The sequence below is a fragment of the Nomia melanderi genome, chromosome 8, assembly GCF_051020985.1.
Source record: "Nomia melanderi isolate GNS246 chromosome 8, iyNomMela1, whole genome shotgun sequence".
Lineage (NCBI taxonomy): Eukaryota > Metazoa > Arthropoda > Insecta > Hymenoptera > Halictidae > Nomia > Nomia melanderi.
In genome coordinates, this window is record NC_135006.1 from 2769258 (window position 1) to 2789876 (window position 20619).

Consider the following 20619-nt stretch of genomic DNA (forward strand, 5'->3'; position numbering starts at 1 on the left):
GTATGCCTGCAATTTAAATTGTTGCGAGTCACCTGACGTAGAGACTTCCTCTTTCAAAGCAATTACGAAAAACTGGGATGAAACGGTTCGCTTAATGCATTTCGAAACAGAATTTGCCGGGCAAGAAGAACGGATCGGCGTTCCAGAAATTCATGTGGGTGTCGTCGTTGGCTAGGAACGCTATAGTCGTCATCGTCGGAATAATATTAAGCTACTCATTGTTCTCCGGAGGTATTAAACCCTTCAAAATTACTGGAAATATTACGGAAGGATTACCGACCTTCGGTCCACCACCGTTCTCCATTGTGAACGGAAACCAGACTTATAATTTCCTGGAGTCGGTTAGCGAACTCGGAAGCACTGCCGTGTCTGTACCTCTGGTCGCCATTTTGGAGAGCATTGCTATCGCGAAAGCTTTTGGTAAGTACCTTATGGAAAGCTTAAACCATTTCCGTATCTTTCTTTCGGCCTAGTAAAACCTGGCGATCCGATTAAAATAATTTTGTTTCATTCCCGGTTTTTCGCGAAAATAAAGAAAAGCGCTCGGTAAAAGAGACAGAGTAGTGAAAACCGGCGAACCCGGGCCGCACCGGGTACGGTGAATCCTCAAAGCGAGACCTCACCTTTCATACCCGGTTTTGTTCCAGCGAAAGGGAAAACGGTCGATGCTAATCAGGAGATGTTAGCTTTGGGACTCTGCAACATTTTCGGCAGCTTGGCACGTTCGATGCCGGCTACGGGCAGCTTCACAAGGACGGCAGTAAACAACGCGTCGGGCGTAAAAACACCGATGGGCGGTGTAATTACCGGATGTTTGGTGCTTTTAGCGTGCGGCCTTCTAACCTCGACTTTCGAGTTCATCCCAAAAGCCACGCTCGCGGCTGTGATCATAGTCGCGATGTACTACATGTTCGAGATTCGTATTTTCAGCGTGCTCTGGAGAACGAAAAGTAAGATCCGATTAAACGTGGAAACTTTAATCCCAGTTATTCCAAGTTTACTTTCAATATCCTCCGCTCTAATTTCTTATTCGAATTGGAATGTCTTGTGACTTCACTTAAATAGAAGAAGAAAAGAACAAAATGCTAGATCCGGCAATCGTGTACACGGTGTGAACACAATGTAAACCGGATGTTTACCCTTGCTCGCAGAGGTCGACCTGATACCTTTGACGGTGACATTCCTGAGTTGCCTTGCGATCGGTCCGGAATACGGGATGATCGCCGGAATCGTGGTCAATTTAATTCTCCTGCTTTATTTCGCGGCCAGGCCGGGTTTATTGATCGAGGAACGCGTCGTCGATGAACTGACGATCCTGTTCGTATCACCGAAACAGTCGCTGAGCTATCCGGCCGCGGAGTATCTCCGCGAACGCGTCATGTCTTGGTAAGTGAAACTTCCTTCGTTCCCAATTTCAATCGCGCTCAATTTCACCCCGTATATACCGAGCGTTGCGGTTTCACAGGTGTGACGGGAGGGCAGAGACCATTCCGGTGATAGTGGAAGGCCGTCACGTGCATAGAATTGACGCGACCGTTGCCAAGAACCTTGCCCTGCTGCTGGCGGACTTACAGGCCAGGGACCAGAAGCTCGTCTTCTGGAATTGGTGCGAGGAGGCCAGGCGGACATTGATCAGCTACGACTCGTCCTTGACAATGTCCTTCCGAACATCCGGCAGCGTGGCTCAAATATTCTCGAGCAGAATAGCGGAGCTCCGCGTTTCGCGCGAGTGAAATTGCCGAAATTTAACGAACGCGCTGAACACTTTCCTTGGAACGCTGCCGATCGAGCTGGTGCGCACGCTCTTTCATCGAACACGCGGATCCTCGAATAGCGTGCGTTTCGTTCGAGGATCAAGATCGAGCGGCCGCCGCATAATTTTTCATCGACGAAACGATAGAACACGCTATCTGTTAGCGTTCTATAGAACACCGGCGGTCGGCGTTTAGCGCCGCGCGTGACAATACCGGTCCTCGAACAGCTGGAAGTCCAACGCGATACACGCGAGGAACGATGGGACGAGCTGCCCGGTTATGTGTCTCGTTTTTAATCGGCACGCCGGTACGTAACGTTAAGCATTTTCCATTTACAAGGATACCCAATCCCATTGAAACGGGCAGCGAATAGTTTCCCGGATCTCTATCGCCGGCAACAAGTAATAACGCAACCCTTGCGCAACCGTACAGACCATGATGGCCGGAAACGCCGCGGAATCGTTTGGAAAATGAAACTTTGTTCGAAACGTTTCCGCGAATAACTGTCAGGAAGTTTGATAGGTGGAATTTTCATCGGGTGCGCATCTACGTGATCGCTATCGAAATTTTCAGCCATTTATACGTGATCCCGCGTTGTGTGCACGCCCGTGTGTAATTCCTATCAGGGTGTACAGACGATAATGTCAGCCGAGTTAAATCACGCAGCGATATCTAATTTCGCTGGTTGTTTCATGCGTTCGGACGACCCGTGACTACACTCATGACTAAACTCAACGAGAAATACATTTGTACGATCGGACTCGTTTAAAATGTACAACCATAAAGTCTATTAGAAACGAACATCAAGGTGTTTGTATATTTATTTGAAACAACGCGCGTTTGTTTTCCCGCCGATCGAACTCGTCGTAAGTCAACGGTGAAAGTAAGTCGCGATTTCGAATTATTTCGCGCATTGGAGATTTGAAATTCGACCGTTAAGAAAACGGTCTACCGATTCGGAGGGTTTTAAGGCGCCGTTTTTCAAGCGCGTAGTGCGCAGCCGCGAGCGGCGCCGGCTGCGCGCGCAGCTGCGGCCGACCAATCGGCGGGTCGGGTGGTAGAGGGTGCTCCGATCGATGCGCTTGGCCTGGGAGCGTGCGCCAGTGGCCGAGCGTTGACAGCGCGATAAGCGTCGCGGTGGATCGAGCCACATATAAATCTAGCTCTGTAGGTGTTGCGGTTCTATATCCCGTTTTCTCGCGTTCCCTTAATTGAAATCCTGCGGCCCGCGTCTTTGTCGCCCGTTTGCCGATGCCGTCGCGCGTCCCGCGATGAAACGATGAAGCTGACGAGCACGAGCAACGACGATTGTCAGGAAGATGCCGGTAAACCGCTTCTCGCACACGGGAAATGTGGCCCAGCCGGACACTGTCGCGTCCTAATCGTGAGTAACTTGGAATATCGCTTGTCCCGCGAGGATCCCTGCTCACGGAGGCAAACACTTGATTCCTGTCCAACCGTTTTCTTCGAGAGGTCAGTGTACTTGTCACGATCCAGCCGTACCCCTATAACCGCCGTCGATTTACGCACGGGACACGATTATCGAATCGACCTGTCACCAGTAAACAGACTGTCAGGAATATTTGAAAAGCGAATCAACCTGCTCCCGCTCATTGGGCAGTTCCCTCGAAAACTATCTCGTGCCCGAGGCAGAGTTCTTTCCTAACCTTGATTCATATTTCAACACCCCCAGCGGTCAATCGTATTTTTATCGATGGCACTCGTTGTCTTTCTATCGAGAGATCGATTTCGGGTTACAATTAGGTTAGACACGAGCAGCTTCATTTCCTGTACGCTTTTACATCGAAGCTACTAACCGAGTCAAAATGACCCATTTTTACTTTCTGTTTGTGCCACGATTTTTTAAATAACGAAGCGTGTTTTGCAGGGAATTGTTCGGTAAATTCATTTATCGATATAGATACTATTATGACGAACGATTGTTTCGGTAAATGTATTTGCGGGATTCTTTTTATAAATGAAAACCAAGTCACTTTGACGGTTAAGTTCTTTCAGCGTTACGGGCCGCGTTTCTTTTACCCCTGCTGACCGACCGAGTTACCGTGAACGCTGGAAATCAGTATAACCGATATTGCCCTATGATTTTTCTCGCGACAATGATCGCTGGAATTATTTTATTGTGTAATTCTTGTTCTAAAAGTATTAAAAAAGCAAAGGAATTGTATTATGATTATAAGTGTTCATTTTCTTTGTGGCTTGAATATTCATAACAACAAATTAGATTTTCGTTTTGAATTATATACAGCGAATCATTATAGTGTTTATTGAATAGACTCTTTTCCTTGATTCCTTATTGGAAAGCAAAGGAAATTTAATGTGATACCATGTAATTTTCTGGTTAGATTGTATCAGGCGAATTATAATAGGAGTTAATAATTAACTCCGAATAATGGACTCCGATAATGATGTAACGATATCGGAGTTACTTCTTTTCTGGCCTATTGTTCATTGCCGTTATGACAACGGAAAATAGTGTGGTACACAAAGGAAGAAACTAGTATAGTAATTGGATGAACGAGCAATAATTTAGTGCACGTGTAGACAACTGACTGTGGAGAGGAAAATAAGAAGCTTCCGCGTTTCGATTGCGCGCAATTGATTCCGACGTACAGGGACATTCTGGTCAAACAATCAAATTAAACATTATCTACAATTTTTTCTTATTTTCGAAAGCAATGAATTATAATCTCAATTTTTTCAAAAAGTTTTTTTTCAATACTTCTAAATGTTTAAAATTGTTAAAAAATTGTAATGATTTTTAAGAAGATTGTAAGCATACAGAGTGGCTCATGTAATTGGGGACACTTAAATATCTGTACTATTTATGAACGCATAGGAAAACTTTTTGAAACAAAATTATACCTATTGTTTCTTGAATCGAGAAGTTTCAGAGAAATTTTTTCTTTAAGAGCTATTTACTTTACGCTTTACTGCAAAATTTTAAGGCCATTCAAACGATAAATGGAACTACATAATTTTTTTGCTAATCCCTTTCCCCGTAATTTCTTCCGTAACTGCAGTCATTAGGATCATTTTATGGTCAATAATTTATTAAACAAAGAAACGAATTTCATTCTCATTCTATGTTTACGTTTACTTCGAAGCATAACGATTGATGTCGGGTAAATAAAATTTGATTACGAGCCATAAAAAGTGAATAACATTTGTATTTATTAAATTCCTTTTGAAGTCTTCACCGCTAGTCCCACACGATATTATAAGGCAAAGGGTTAATGTTTTTGTAGAGGGTAAATTCATCAATTCAGTCGATTGAAACTGTGTTGCATTTCACTTGTTTGCTCATGAGATATATATACAATGTCCTTTTCTAACCTCATTGAATAAATATTGATTCATAAATTTGTAGTCAAGCAATGTTTATTATGATACGCACCATGCTGAGCGACAATTAAACGTATGTTAAAGCATTAGAATAAATTTATTGTTCATTGTTTAGTACTTCCATTATTCTCATCTATTTCATGATCCGGCAGTGCTGTGAAGCGGTGAGCTCGTCCTCCAGTTCTCAGTTTGTTAGATTTCTATTTGTGCGGGAAATTAAAACATATTGTTTACCGTAATAAACTCACTACACCAGGGAATCTGAAATAAAAAATGTTTGCAGCATGAGCTTTAATTACATCTCGGGAAATAGAATAATGCGCATGCATCGTTTATTACCTGACTTTATTATTGAGTAAATGCGAACGCTCACCATTTCGAACGTAATACGTAACTTCGAAATTTGTGAGTAGAATGCAAATATGTTCAGTTCATATAAACGAAATGGTGTATTAATGCGACTGCTTCGGATGTTGTTTTGCTACGTATATACATAATTTTCGAATGAAACGTTGATTAAATTTTTGACTATATTAAATAGAATTAATGCACGAACCAACAGATAGAATTATTTGATTTCGAATATTGTATGTTCGATTGCATTATTACAAATTTTTGAATTTTTCTATATCAAATCATAAAGATAAAGATTAACCGTTTGCTGTGTGATTAATTTTGGTTTTTCACAAGAGTTACTTTATTACTAATAATTTCGTCTGTATTACACGTTTATCACAGGAGTATGTTTATGAATTGTACGTTTATGGATATGTTTATGAATCTTCATGAATTTTCCCTCAATTAACATCTTAACGCATTCACATAGATAGACGAAGTACCTCGTTATGCGCTTGTGTAAATAGCATTATTTATGATAAAAAGATACGTATATCGTTTAGTGCTTCATTTGGTATTTAGTACCATTAGAGAGATGCACAATATGTAAACAATAATTGCAATTATGCAAATGATTCTTAACACGTCCTTATTTCTGTATGCACATAGTAATATAAATTCTAATTGATGCAAATAAATTTTTACCAGTTTCTGTCTTTTGTTCACAAAAAAGATACAACAGTTTGTTAATTTTTGTTAGAAAATTATGTTATAACAATGGTTTTATGTTGAATATATTGTAATTGAAAGAACTAGAATAAAGTTAATTAATGTGTTAATAACGAGATTGTTATGCCAGAAACTCATGGCTACTAGTGAACATATCAAGCATTTGATTCTTGTTTATAAGAACTGTCTGAAATGATATATAGTATAGTTTCTTTGAATTCCGATCAAATATTTGTTTTGTATACAAGTTCGAGCTGTTCTTATTAATTTATTAATTTATGAAATTATTAATTTAGTTAAAGTTTTGAATACTCGAATTCTAGTTTTGGAAAAGGAAATTATAAATATTTGTGCCGCCATGTATTTTTATTTATTCGTTAATTTGCTTCATTTATGGTAATGTAATTAAAAATGGAATTTTACAGTTTGCAATTATCCATAATATGGCACCTATTATGCAAATTACGCGTGTCCCCGCAGCGGAGCCAATAGAGTTATGAATTATATTGTGAATGTCCCCGTAACGAAGCCAACCTAGCGCGGAAAATTAAGATTCATTTGATAAAACTGTGAGTCATACGCGACAAAAAACGGTATTCAATTTTATGCAGAATTAAGTCATCAATCGTTAAGGTCTTAATTAGAACTGAAGAATATTCAGATTCATGAAATTCAATTTAAAATTTCTCATTAGATGTTAAACGGTTATAGTAAGTAAAATATTTCAACTTTCGTTGCCAAAAACAGTAGCTTCATTTTCGCGGGGTATCCGTTCCACGTGTATTCCTTTTACGCGAATGAAACTCGCGTAGTCTGTCAGTACAAAAGGAAAGAAAATTTTGGAAAGAAAAGCTGCTACATGTTTTAAAAATACATATACAATCTTAGTTTATTTTAATATTTTATACAAATAATTTAATTTAATTAATAAATATTTCACATACAATAACGCAAAAAATTTCACACTGTCACGCTGATCACCGCTGATTGAAAGCTACTACAGCAAGGAATTGATATCAAACGATAAATATTTAATAACAGAAGTATTGAGTTGACGCAATAATTTTCACGTTTTTCGTACATGGTTAACAAACAAATTTTTTTCTTCGAAATAAAGCACATTTGTCCTCAGACTATTATAACGTGCATAAAGGGTACTTCTTCCTTGGTTTTTACTTAGTTTTAGATTATTCAGCGAACAGTGGAGTTTCTAAACTAAACCTAAAATCTAAAACCGTCAAAACTTTTGCATCAACCTAATAACCAGACAATACTGTAACGTATAAACTGCGACACCAAATCGTTAATAATTGTTTCTAATATCATTTATCTTTGCTATGAGAGAATAAACAATAGTATACGAAACGCTCAGATTTGTCGTGGCAGTCGATGTGTTAACAAAAAAGGTAATAATGTCATTTCAGGAAACAGAAGTAAATTTCGTTCTGTGCCGCAAAATTGATAATATAATTTAATAATATAATTTAATAATATAATTTATCGGGTAAATGGAGGGACAACTATACCCAATATTTCGAAGAATTGAACAAAAGGTTGAATATTTTCAAATATTTTGACCGGAACGTCCGTTTCATCTTTCGTTGTGTCGCAACAGCGGAACTTGTGTCATCGTTCGCGCGTTGTGGTTCGTGAATGACAAATGCATTTTCATTCGAATTCAATTCAATCTGCCGATCTCGATGACCTCGCGAGTAATGATCTAGGGAATTTATGCGTATCCTCCCCAAAATTCATCGTAAAACTCGTGCAATCTCCCGTGCGATGTTGTTCTGAAAATAATACTTTATCGGAAAAGGATTGAGAGAAAGGATTTGAGAACGGATATACTGTCGATCCTCGATAACTTAAAATTCAACATAACACGTAAAATTTCATCCTTCTTTTCTACTTTGTAATAAAAACTTCTTCACCTTGAAATACAACTATTGTAGTATCGTAGTTTTAACACATCGATGACCGGTAATTTCACGGAGAAGCTGTCCCATGTCACCGGTTATTGTTTTATAATTAAATATGGAAGTGAGACAATCTAAATAAACTTCAATATACTTCATTTATACATAATGAATTGAAATGAAACTTTGGACATATCTTTTATATAGCTTCGAATATTTCGCTATTGCAATATTCTACATTGTTCTGCGTTTCAAAAATTGAAATAGGTAATGCCAGGGTAAACACGTGTTAACTCGTGATCGGTCAACAACGTTTAGGCATGAAAACACGAGTTAACTCGTGGCCGGTCAACAATGTGTTAAAACAGTGGGACAGCGAGTATTCTGAGGGCCATAAAAGAGAAAGGGACTCATGGACACCAGGCCCAAGGGTTGGTGGGTTTTCCCGGGAGATGTGTAAGTAAGGATGATGAGTGCGTGGTGGTGAGGGTAGGGTGTGTTTGAAAATTTGTTGGAAGTGTGAGTAAGAAGAATGCTTGTGGGGGAGAGAATGATTTTTAAGTGCGGATGGCGAGAGATTTAGGAGAGAGTTGCGTTGACCTGAGAAGAGAAAAGACCTGTTATTTATTTGTATTTTATTCAATTAACTATTCCTATGTTTTTTTTTAAAGTAAAACATATTTAAATTCCATTCATACCACACCGTATAACTCGAATTATTTGCTTTGTGTTTAATGTGCATTTTTCCTCTATAATTGGAATACCAAAGAAGTTCAACCTCTACAAGTGGAGTGTCAGTCGAATAAAAAGTCAGAACCCTTAAAAAATCTCTGTAAGTCGAAGTTTCGTTCGTTAAAGTTCTTTTATTCGAAAACTCGACGAGACAATACCTGTATAACTGGAATATTTTATATTTCCCATTGCGATTCGAGATTTATTAACCCCTTGCCTTATAACGCGTGAGATACGTGAAAATAGTATATAAAATTTAACAAACGCAAATATTACTCAATGTTTGTTACTTCGAATTAAGTATTATTCTTCTGTTATGAATTATCATATTTTAGAGCAAGCATAGACAGAGAATATATTCTACCTAGAATTTTTCTTTTTTCCCCAATAAATTATTAATGACAAAGTAGTCGTATGGAAGTTAACTTAAAGTTACCATTCTTCATCAATAGTTTTGCTTATCAAGAATAAATATTTTTAAGTAACAGCCTGACTTTTCATACGTTACGGTGACGTTTAATGGTGATGATTTAAGGGGACTTGTAGTTACAAGTTACTTTTAGTAGGAAAAACCTTGAAACACCTGGCTATGTACTTACACAGCCGCGAAGAACTTTCCAAACTTATGACGTGTAGTACGTTTCTTGCTCTGTGCTTTATTTACAACTCGCAGCCATGACACGATGTCTTCTTCTGCAGATTAGAAGGTATAAATCTTATAACATATCCCCGCAGAGTTGCCTGAAACCTCGCTGGTGCAATTTCTTCGCGAGACCTGCCAGTCTAGGATAGTCAGAGAGCGGCACAGCTTCAATTATTTGCTGTGTTCATCAGTGAAAACCGTTTCTTCCGCCACTCGATAAATCGTTTGTTCGTCTGCTACATTCATCATAGCTCTTTCTTGCAAAAGCACTTAAGTTAATAAAAAACGTTCACAAATGTCTCAGCAGACTTATCGCCTAGAAAATCTCTGTGCTTTTTACTGGATTATTTAACCCTGCTGCGCTCCTTAACTCCTTGTCCTACGATTTATTTCTTAACTATGATCGATAAAACTACTTTATCGGTAATACTTTATTAGGAAAACAACAAATTTTGATGTTTATTCTGTCTAGGTTTACTCAAAAAGTTAACGATTGATAATAGGAAAGTAATATTTAATTTATATTTTTAAAAAATAAAGAGCATGTAGGTTTGTCAACTGAAGTTTAACATCTTCGTCACGATGTTGTGGGTGAAGGGGTTAACACTAACAACCGAGCGTCTAACATGATTAATATGTAATCCTTATAAAAATTGTAACAATACATTATTCATAAAATTGAATATGAAATGAACCTTGATAAACGGAATAACATTTGCTTGAAACGTGTTCTAAAATTTTGTGAGTATCAGAAGTTCTAATACTTTTAATTATCCGTATTAGATATCAGCTCGATACAGGGCTTAATCTTATTTTATTTTTATCGAGTCTCTCAATTTATAAGTTGCGATCCAATATGCAGTCGCCTTAAATTTCTAGCGGGTCACAAAGTGATAGCTGTTACCTTCCGCTATAGCAAGGAACCACTGAAATGATTTAAACATTTGGGTCACGGTACCATTAGGAACGAATAAATGATTGAGGAACGTTAGCTGAACTGCCACATAACGGAAACTACAGAGTCCAAACATCAACCCCATTAAAAATTTGTATGCAGAGCCAAGAATTAGAATTCGAAAATAGAAAATAAATAAGGTGTATCAATTCGAAGCAACATTAAATCTGAAACTAAAGAATATCAGTAATGATGCGTGTGAAGATTAGGAAGATTAGAATTGGTTACTTGAAGTAATATCGAACACATAGGTTATATAAGGAAATATCTATTTCTACATCGTCATGTTTCGAACCTGATAATCTTACTTGGTAATCGTATATAGTTTTGGAATGTATGACTTCTTTCATAACTGTAGTTGCCTGAGTTACTTCGCTGTTAATAATTCACGGATGAGTAAAGTGTGTTTATGTTTGAATCTTCAGTGTTTCCAAACAGTGAAAAATAAAATTGTTTTGTAAGCAAGAAGTGGTATTGTATCATATTAAATATTCAACAAAGAGAAGTAGAAAATATTTTTATTCTGCAAATATTCTATGCTTTATTATACTTTATACTAAATATTCTTATGATATACCGAGAACAAAGTGGAGGAACTACATTTTTTCTATATAAATGTAATAAGTTCACGGTTTTTCAGGGAGAAATCCAGTGTCTGCAAAAGTAATTATCTAAATTATGCATTAATGTTGTTATTTTCATTGCTAAGAGTATTCTAGGACTAAATTAATAGTCGACTAATATTTTTGCGGTCCGTAATTGTTAGAATCAATCCACGTAATCTCTTTCTCAAATAAAAAAGAAATTGCATTACAGAGAATTACACTAAGAAATTACAGAATAATCAAGCTTTCTATGAAAATAAAAATAGGAATCTCCGAAAGTCTTAAAAGACTTCATTAAGACGATTAAAAACAGCTACGAAGGCTATGTAAAACTTTTTTTGTGACCAATCGAATGGCAGAATTTTTGATCCTTTGACTAGCTGACTTTGCCTTAACCTTTTTGATGTTAGCGAGCCGATCTATCGACCTCGAATTATCGGCCCGTGTCATTCTTTGCATGTACTGTGCAAATGGGCTTGGACGCGAAGAAAAATATTGCAGAAATTAAAACAAATGAACCCTTATCATTTTTCTAAGAAGTACATATTAATAGAAAAGAAATTTAAATTGTTAATTCTAAAGCGAACAATTTAAAAAGAAAATTTCTTTTTTACACTCCCTGGTTTCAAGAATATTGTAAAAAATATATCTTCAACCATCAACTTTAAGGGGTGATTTCACTCGTTCAAAGTGAATGTTGGCCAATAAGAAAAAATACGCGTGAAATATTTTCTTGAGAACTATGTCTCAAATGAGTTTCATGAACATCGTTGTGTGTTGATTAAGAAAGTTCCCTTGTTAGTCAAATAAATGCAGTGTATTTAAACCGCAAATTATTTCTTTTCTCCTACATCCAACAGTTCTAATGTTAAGAGTCATTGAATCGGATTGTTGTCATTAGTCAAGACCCTGGAAACGACTTCGCCTAGTCTTTAGATATCGGGACAATAAGGTGTTGGTACAGGGAGTAAACGCGATCCTGTATTTCAAGGTGATGCCTCGTTTCGCTCGAGTCTCAACAGTATTTACCAGTTTGTTTGCTCAATGCGATTGTACCGGAATAGTGGACCAAATCTGTATCGACTTAACACTTTGATGGCCACACGGTTCACCCTTTGCCTCACAATGTCGTGTCTGGGTTAGCTATCGTGGCGAAGATTTCAAACAGAATACAACAAACATAAATATCATTCGACGATTTCAACCCTTTGCACTCAAAACGCGACTGTCAATCATCGACACATAAACCGTTGAAATAGAATAATTTGTGTAACATTTTTCTGTATATTAATTGCAGAAAATGTAATCGACGTGTCATAAAATAAATATTAAATATGTATAGTGAAAAATATTGTCGAGGGCAAAGGGTGAAATTTAAATTCTCGGCCTTATACATATGTTATAATTTCTGTGCAAAGGAAGCCCGTACCTCACAGAATTTTTGCCAACTGCTCGTATCTGATATTCAAGCGCACGACTTTACGATACAATTTCTGCCTGCACTATCGTTCATTCCATCTGTTTGTCATGTTGTTTCTATAACATTAAAATGTGAAATACGAGAAAGAGATAAAGAAAAAATATGTAAGAATGAGATTTAAACTTTGTTTCTTTTAATTATCTTGTTTAGAACTTTCAAATTTTCTCGTGTACTTTAATGCAAACAAAATATTCAAAAGTATATATTTTGTTTATGAAAGTACCCTTTTATTAATTTAGTATATTTTCTTCATATTAATAAATTTAAATTAAAAAAAAACAATTTTAATTTATATCGAGACAAAATTCATAATTTTTTACTTAATTCATTATTATTTTTTCATTGTATCTCTCAATTGTTATGCAACATAGACATTGAACGAGCATCCAGTTGTTTTTTTTTCTAATAAATTATTAACTGTAAAGTAATTCTACCGAGTTTACAATTAGCTCTTAAAGATATCATAGGACATGGGCTTAACGCAAGTACTTTTGCGGTCCATCAACGAGTCAAACGTTACATTTTGCTGTTTGAGCTTTTGGCAAAGTTATTTACAAAGTAATTAACCCTTTGCTTTATGATTCTTTTGTAACTCCGTCGAGTAAAGCTTCTTTACCATTAATACCGTTCCAGAAGAAAGTAAACGAATAATATTTATTAGTTTCATTTTATCGACTTACCTGCCGTGTTATTTTATTTTATCGAATTGACTGAAATGAACAATTATTTATTTGATTCGTACACAAAGGTAAAATTTGTTTTCACTTCGTTATTTTTAAAGTAAACGCAATAAATTGCTGGGTATGATTCATTATTTCAAATTATTATTTCTTACCTGTTATTGAAGCAACATGTATGTGTAGCCAATGCTTCCAGCGAGAATCAATAAAATAGACAACAAATGAATGAATGAAGATGAAAAAAAAGATTTTCTCGAAATATTTGTAGTATCTAGAATTTTTAGCGTAGGTTAAAGTATTTTTAAGAAGAGTGAATGTAAGAATGAGTGTGCGTGAAGGACAGGCTGTAAAACGGTTGAGAGAAAGTGGCCTGCACAACGTCACGGACCCAAGACTGCAGGACCAGCTTTCCAGGGGTGCACCTGAGTGTTTGCGATGAGTGCGAGTGAGAAGAATGCTTGTGGGGGAGAGAATGATTTTTGGGAGAGAATATCTGTAAAAAAGTGATAAGAGAGTGGTGAGGGAGAGTTGTGTGTTGGCCTGCGTGGCATTGAGTTGTATTTTTTACGTTTTGTCCGTGTTGTTTCCATATTTCATTAAATACATATATTTATTCCTTATTCTTGATTACTGAAGATTCACCTTTTCAACATCTATAATAATAACCCCACTATATATTGTAGGAGAAAGAGAATTTTATTAGAAGCAGAATAATTATTTCTTGACAACTCACAATAAAACACTAACTAACTCAAACAACGCACACACTATTTATATACTCAGATGCTCTGTCTCACTCATACACTTTCTAGAACATTCCTTCATTACCATGCATTAACTTCACATATATTTGGAATATTCTAGATTCATAAAAAAACGAACATTATTAACATGTAGAGAAAATCAATATAATCTAGAATATTGCAATGCTTTGAACATTCATTCAAAACGCGCTCACACACACAGTCTATTGCACACATTCATCACTCATCAATGTATCTATTCACACACTCAAATACATCCATTCCCACAATACTGATTGACTTGTGTTTCGGAATTCACGACTTCAATTACAATACATTACAATTGAAACCCTCGATTTCGTAAGAATGAAACGAGAAAATTATTGAGCAACGCAACTCGACAACTCTTCCCACTCGTGTTTCTGTGATCTTATTAAACTACAATTTGCCACGAGGTTCCATTCGTATCGGAAAAGTAGCCATCTCTGACAGGATAACAACATATCATCGCGAGGGATCCCCTATTTTTTCCAATTTAAACTTTCTCGAAACTGCTACCATGAAAATTAAGTATGCCGAAGTTCTCGTCGCATGGATAAACCGAATTCACCGTACACTCGCGTCTTGGCCAACAAACTTCTTTAACGTTATTCGAAGTTGCACGATTACCTTCGGAGCGAACCAATTGCCAACACTGTTGCTCGTGGAAACTGTAATGATTAATCATACAGCAATATTGAGCACTTGTTTCAAATTGCAATGATAAATACAGAAAGCAAATAGTTACTACTACGAAAATAATGAATAAGTTCTACTTGTAAATAAATGTTGCCTGTTATTGTTTTTATCTATTATTTCATATTATATTTATAAATAGATTTATGTTTGGAAATGAATAATTCTCAAGTAATGCATCTGTCAGGTTTTTTTTATTATTTGAAATGATAATGTAAATTATAAAATAAGAAATGAAATATTTTTTTATATAATAAATATAGAATACATTCACACTAGTACAATGTTCCAATGGATATAGAAAACGTCTATTTTTGTAACGGAATTGAATAATAAATCAAATCAAAATTCCAAATAAAGTGGCACAGAATGAAGTAATTTATTTCTTGAATGAGTGATTAATCAAATTTTAGTTGAAGTAAAGTAACAATCTAGGAAAATGTTAATTTCATTTGAATACTCATTTGCATCAAACCTTATTTCAATGAAAGATAGACAGATAAACAATGTCAGTGGTCGCTACAAGTTTCGTAATAAATAATATGATCTACTTTCAGAGATTTTCAGAGTTATCTATTTATTTTAGAAAATAGAACGCTTCTGTTTGATATTATAATCATAAATAAAACTTCACAATCGCACAAAATGTAATCTAAATGTCTTACGACTTTGAAATTGAAGTTAACTGAGATTGCTTAAGCTTAGCTATTCTTTTTCTTGAGAAACTTTGTTCTTCGAACATGACTTCGTAAATTTTCATCAACATTAAATTAAGTTCTTTCTTCGCTACTTTCTGATTCTTTCTTTCCTGGACATAGCTTGTGGGCAAACTAATTTTGAAGAATTTAGCACTTAAAACTCTTCACGTACTTACAAAGGAACATATCAAAGTTACGGCTACCAATTTCGATGAAACTTCGCTACAATACAGTTCTCCTAAAAATAATGTTAACACTTTATCTTTTATACTAGACAACTATTAACAGGCTTTTTAATTACTTAGAATCGTATATCGAAAATATTATTAATTGTACATGCTTCATAAAATATTCTAATAGTATTACGATACACAATTGTACGTAATTAAAGATACATATATAATCTATGCAATTTTCATTACTTTTCCAAAAAATTATTTTACAGAAAAATATAGGAATTTCTATCGTACTAAGATAATTTTAAGTGCAGCAATAGCAAGAGGCATATTGAATTTGCGTTTAAATGAAGAAGCAGACCAAGGTCTGTAGTGATTTCACGAAAAATAACGTGATAAGGTTGAAAAGCTAAGTTTCAAGAAAAGTACGTTTAAAGTTTCGTAACTGATTTGAGGGCGAATAGATACTTATGGTACGTACCATAACCTACTATTCTGGGACTATAAAGAGGACGTCCTTCTTCGTGAAGCGAGTAGTAAGTGGCTTCTCTTCTTTCCCACAGAAAATTTCCGAGATTTTCGCTGTGTCCAAATAGCTACCATCTATAGAGAAATGTAATACAGCATTCCATTTAAGAAAATAAAGTTGATATTCTTATCTCGGTAACCGCTTACAACGAAATAGAACTATTGTTACGATACTTTTGCCTCCATGAAACTGCGGAACTTTCATAAGAAACTTTTCTGAAATTTTAACACCAGCGAGAATATTTAGTACAAGTAATAAAATCAGGTGCTACATGTAGAACTTCTTTTTTTTTGTCAGCTTAATGTTTTTTAATTGAAAATTAAAAATGGCAGTTTAATCTAATCAGTTAGAATACGTTTCCCAGAATTTCAATAAACTTATTCTTATAATTTATTCTCATTGTATTTTTATATTATTATTCTAATACGCGCAACGATGTAAGTATTTGTTTTAATGGATTATATCTATAGTATTTTTTATTTTGATATTGAACTCGTGTTTACGTAAAAGAATCATTAGATAATTATCAAGTTAAAAGAGACACTTTTGTAATACTGAATCAATAAAGTCATAAATTCCAAACATTCAGTGATATATATTATACAAATATATACAATGAAAACTTAAAATAAACACACTATATATTTATTTAATTGAGATTGAATGCTATTCAATTATTTAATGCAAGTTTTATTCTTTAGATTGTTTTTCTTATGCTTCTCTCAATTTTTTTCTCTACTTTATTTCAACTACATTTTCCTTTGCATTACTAATCTATGTAATTCATCTTCCAGCTTCCATTTTTTCAATTTTATTCTGTTTCCACCTTCTGTGGCTTTTATAACACACAGCCAGCTATTAACTTATAACTTACAAAATTCAGTTTTATTCCATACAAGATTTTATGGCTTAATTATTTCAAATATACTAACATCAGAATCGCTTAATTACATAAAATGTCCAGTCAAACGACTTGACCTGAAATTAAATTAAAACGGAGTGCAGAAATATGATAAACCATATAATGTACGTGCCAATAATTTTATTGTAATGATTCTGCTTCAAATAAAAGATTTCTGGGTTGATCATTTTAAATAAGATTCCATCGAAATTGCTTTACCCTATAAAATTGATGTGCGAACGATTCGATGTCAAAGTAAATCGTATGGAAACGTGATAAATTATAGAAATCTACGTACCCCAGAAATAATTTTATTCAGCGAGGTTTCACACTTCAATTCTCCTTTGAAAGAGCGACTGCCAAATTTCACTGTTCTCTTTCGATCTTCCGCAAATAAAATAAATGCGCCGGAGCGTAACGTTATTGCCCTCGCATCTGATTATCAGCCACATAAGCGTAACCGTGTTATCAAGTAGTTGATTATTCAGGCACGAAGACGCGCGCGGGAAAATCGTTGCATCCGTAACCGAAGCGACGCGCGGCGCGCTTTGAACTTTTCACCGGGGAACGGTAATCCGATTTTCCTCCGCGGAACTCGCGATCGATCAACCGCGAAGATTTAGGGCCTATGCAAACAAATAACTTTCGATAGACGGTGACCGAAAAACGTACTCATACACAGTCGCGTTCCAACTTTAACTTAAAATTATTTTACTACGATACAACGAGATCAAGACTCTACATAAAAATGCTCAGAACTACAAAGATAACGTGGATAAAAGTACTCATACACTTATTACTTTAATTTAAAATATGAAATGAATTAAGAATTAATATTTGGTTGGTTAACTTTTTGATTCCATGACCACTTGTAAACGCTATAGAATTAATTAAATTATTTATTATTATATTATCTATTCTGTCGTATTTCCATGCAGAGAAAATACATGCCCTACACACATGCACCATATCCACAAGTAAAACGCAACTAAAAAAAAAAATATAAAGCAATTCGCTACTTAAGAAAATAAGATTGAAATTAATGAAATTGCTATTTCCTTCACTGCATGTTTATATTCAATGGACCGTGTCTATCTCGTTTCTTCTTATTATACTCCTTCTCCGACTTTGTCAAACTGTGTCGTAGAGAAGTAACGAGGAGCGCAAATGAAACAGAATACGATAAAGTGAGATACTAGATGAAGTGAACAGATGTTTTTCGTGAGACAGAAGAACTTTTTTTCTCTGTTACGCGAAAACAATCGCTGCCTCAGCGGGATCGCGTCGCTCATGCACATAGGCTCTTACAGGTGCGTGTACCGCCCATTCCCCTTAACGATAAATTATGAAAAATCTGCACTCGCAGAACGCGAAGCGGTTAATACCGCCGGCGCTGCGTGGCTCGGCGTTATCGCGAATCAAACGTGCTCCCTTTACTCGATATGTTTTCTATAGTCCCCGTGCGGGTTGTTCGACGTTGTTTCAACGGAGCAAGAAGTCGCCGCGGCATGTAATCGGCCCACACGATCGCTGCGACCACTTAAATTCCGCATGACTTTGGGATACTGTGGAAACCGCAGTATGTTTCATTTGCATTCTCAGTCTTAATCGCTTGAACTCCAAAGCCGCCTCTCGGTCGCAAATCGATTTGACGCAGCAAAATTGTAGAGTTTGATATTTAATATTACAATGTTACTATAGTATAAATAATGAAAGGGTGGATCTTGAGTAATCGAGAGCTAGGAATAAATATATGAATTTAATAAAATAAAGTTAAACTTTAAAAGTTAATAAAGTCAAAATATAAAATATGGAAACAACACGGACAACACGTAAAAAGTACAACTCAATGCCACGGAGGTCAACACATGACTCTCCTCCCGCACCTCTCTTACAGGCATTCTCTCCCAAAAATCATTCTCTCCCCTACAAGCATCCTTCTCACTCGCACTCATCACAAACACTCGGATGCACCCCTGGAAAGCTGGCCCTGAAATCTTGGCTCCGCGACGTTTGCGGGTCACTTTCCCTCGACCGTTTTACAACCTGTCCTTCATTCACACTCATTCTTATATTCACTCTTCTTAAAAATACCTTAACCTACGCTAAGAATTCTAGATACTACAATATTAATCTATGAAAATAACACACTGAAATCAAATGGTCAAGTTCAAACATCGAGAAACGATTCCTGACAGACACAGCTTACACTCGGAAACTTTGAACATTTATCATACTCTTCGTCACTTAAGAATAATGACACACATAAGTACGCACTTCCAAAAGTAAATAAACCACTTAAAGGGTTAAAAGTCTTATCAACGCTTTCCCCAGATTTAGTCAATATTAACTCAACTGTTCAGAGTTAATTGTTTATTATCTATTATCTATTGTGTATTATAAATTCAATCCCGTCATTCGCTATTTCACATGCAAACATTTTGAAGCTTAGTGGAATCAATTCAACTATTAAACAGATGTGTACATATACTCAGGATTTCACATTCAATATAGACGAATAAATGAAAATGCAAATTTAGATAGAGATTTGGTACAAAAAGTCATTCAACCAATCCGGCAGATTCATCGATAATTAATTTATTAGAGTGATGTTTAACGAATATTCAGAATAATAGCAGAAGCTTTAATAGCTTATTGTGGCATTCCTAAATCGTATATTTTGTGTTGATGGACTATCAGAATTGCTAATTTGCCCACTGTCAATATTTATAAACCTCCGTATGGATAAAAATGACTAAAAATCAAATGGCATGACGACTGTATTGTATTCAATTGCAGAAGCATCTGATAAAGTTTCTAAATAAACTTTAGCTTACACAATGCCTCGGATGAAAATAAGTTCATAGTTTTTTTTACTTGCGTTCTCACGTATAATTATCCCTATTTTAATTACGCTTCGATTGTTTTATTATTCCGTACATAAAAATTTCTATTTCTTTCAACTCGTTAATCAGGTGATACTTCAACCTCTTGCCCTGTGATTTCTTTTATAACTGCGCTCACTGAGATAACTTTGTCCTTAATAGTTTTTATTCAAAAGCAAAGAAGAATTCCTAATTCGTTTATATTCACGTTTACTTCATAGCATAACAATTGACAATAGAAAAACAGTATTTCATTTGAATCTAAAATAACTGAATGGTATTTAATTTTTTTTTAACTTCCATTAGAAAACCTCTTCACGAGTTTGACTCGATATTGCATAGTGAAGGATTAAGTAAAAAATTTAGAATAACGTAATTCAAGACAAATGACATTAATACAATAAAAGTATATTAATAATGAAATAATAATAATTATTTTTTATTTATTGTAAATAATGTTTCCCTTTTTGGGATACATGAGTTTTTAATATTGTACTTGCTCCCCCTTCTTTTCGCCCATTAGTTTTTCTTCCATTTTTGTTATATTTTTCACTACCTCGCATTCTTCTTTAATAATAAATATCATTGATAAAAATGTTTTACAAAATGCTGAAATTAATATGGAAAAATGCAAGAACTATTGATTGAATAAATAAGAACAGAAAGACTTATTGGAAGGTAAAATTGCATATAAATGACGGGTTAACCTGTTTTTCCTGGTTAAGAAGTTGAAATAATCATAAGTTCGGCGACTTATGG

At 35.4% G+C, this 20619-nt stretch overlaps 1 protein-coding gene across 13 annotated transcripts in view; it reads left to right on the plus strand.

Moving 5' to 3' along the window:
- Positions 1-20619, plus strand: part of LOC116426581 (uncharacterized) — a 57317-nt gene that overhangs the window by 10048 nt on the left and 26650 nt on the right. For 10 of the 13 annotated variants that reach the window (XR_012999289.1, XR_012999293.1, XR_012999290.1 and 7 more), the window contains 4 exons: positions 111-420; positions 648-950; positions 1152-1386; positions 1466-3138. Coding sequence is in view for 1 of the 13 variants with exons in the window: in XM_076370386.1 (XP_076226501.1) it covers positions 3034-3138 (105 nt within the window). In the remaining 12 variants the exon portion in view is untranslated. Of the gene's footprint in view, positions 1-110; positions 421-647; positions 951-1151; positions 1387-1465; positions 3228-20619 lie in introns of those variants that run through there. The other 3 variants (XM_031975702.2, XM_076370386.1, XM_031975704.2) reach the window with 2 other exon arrangements.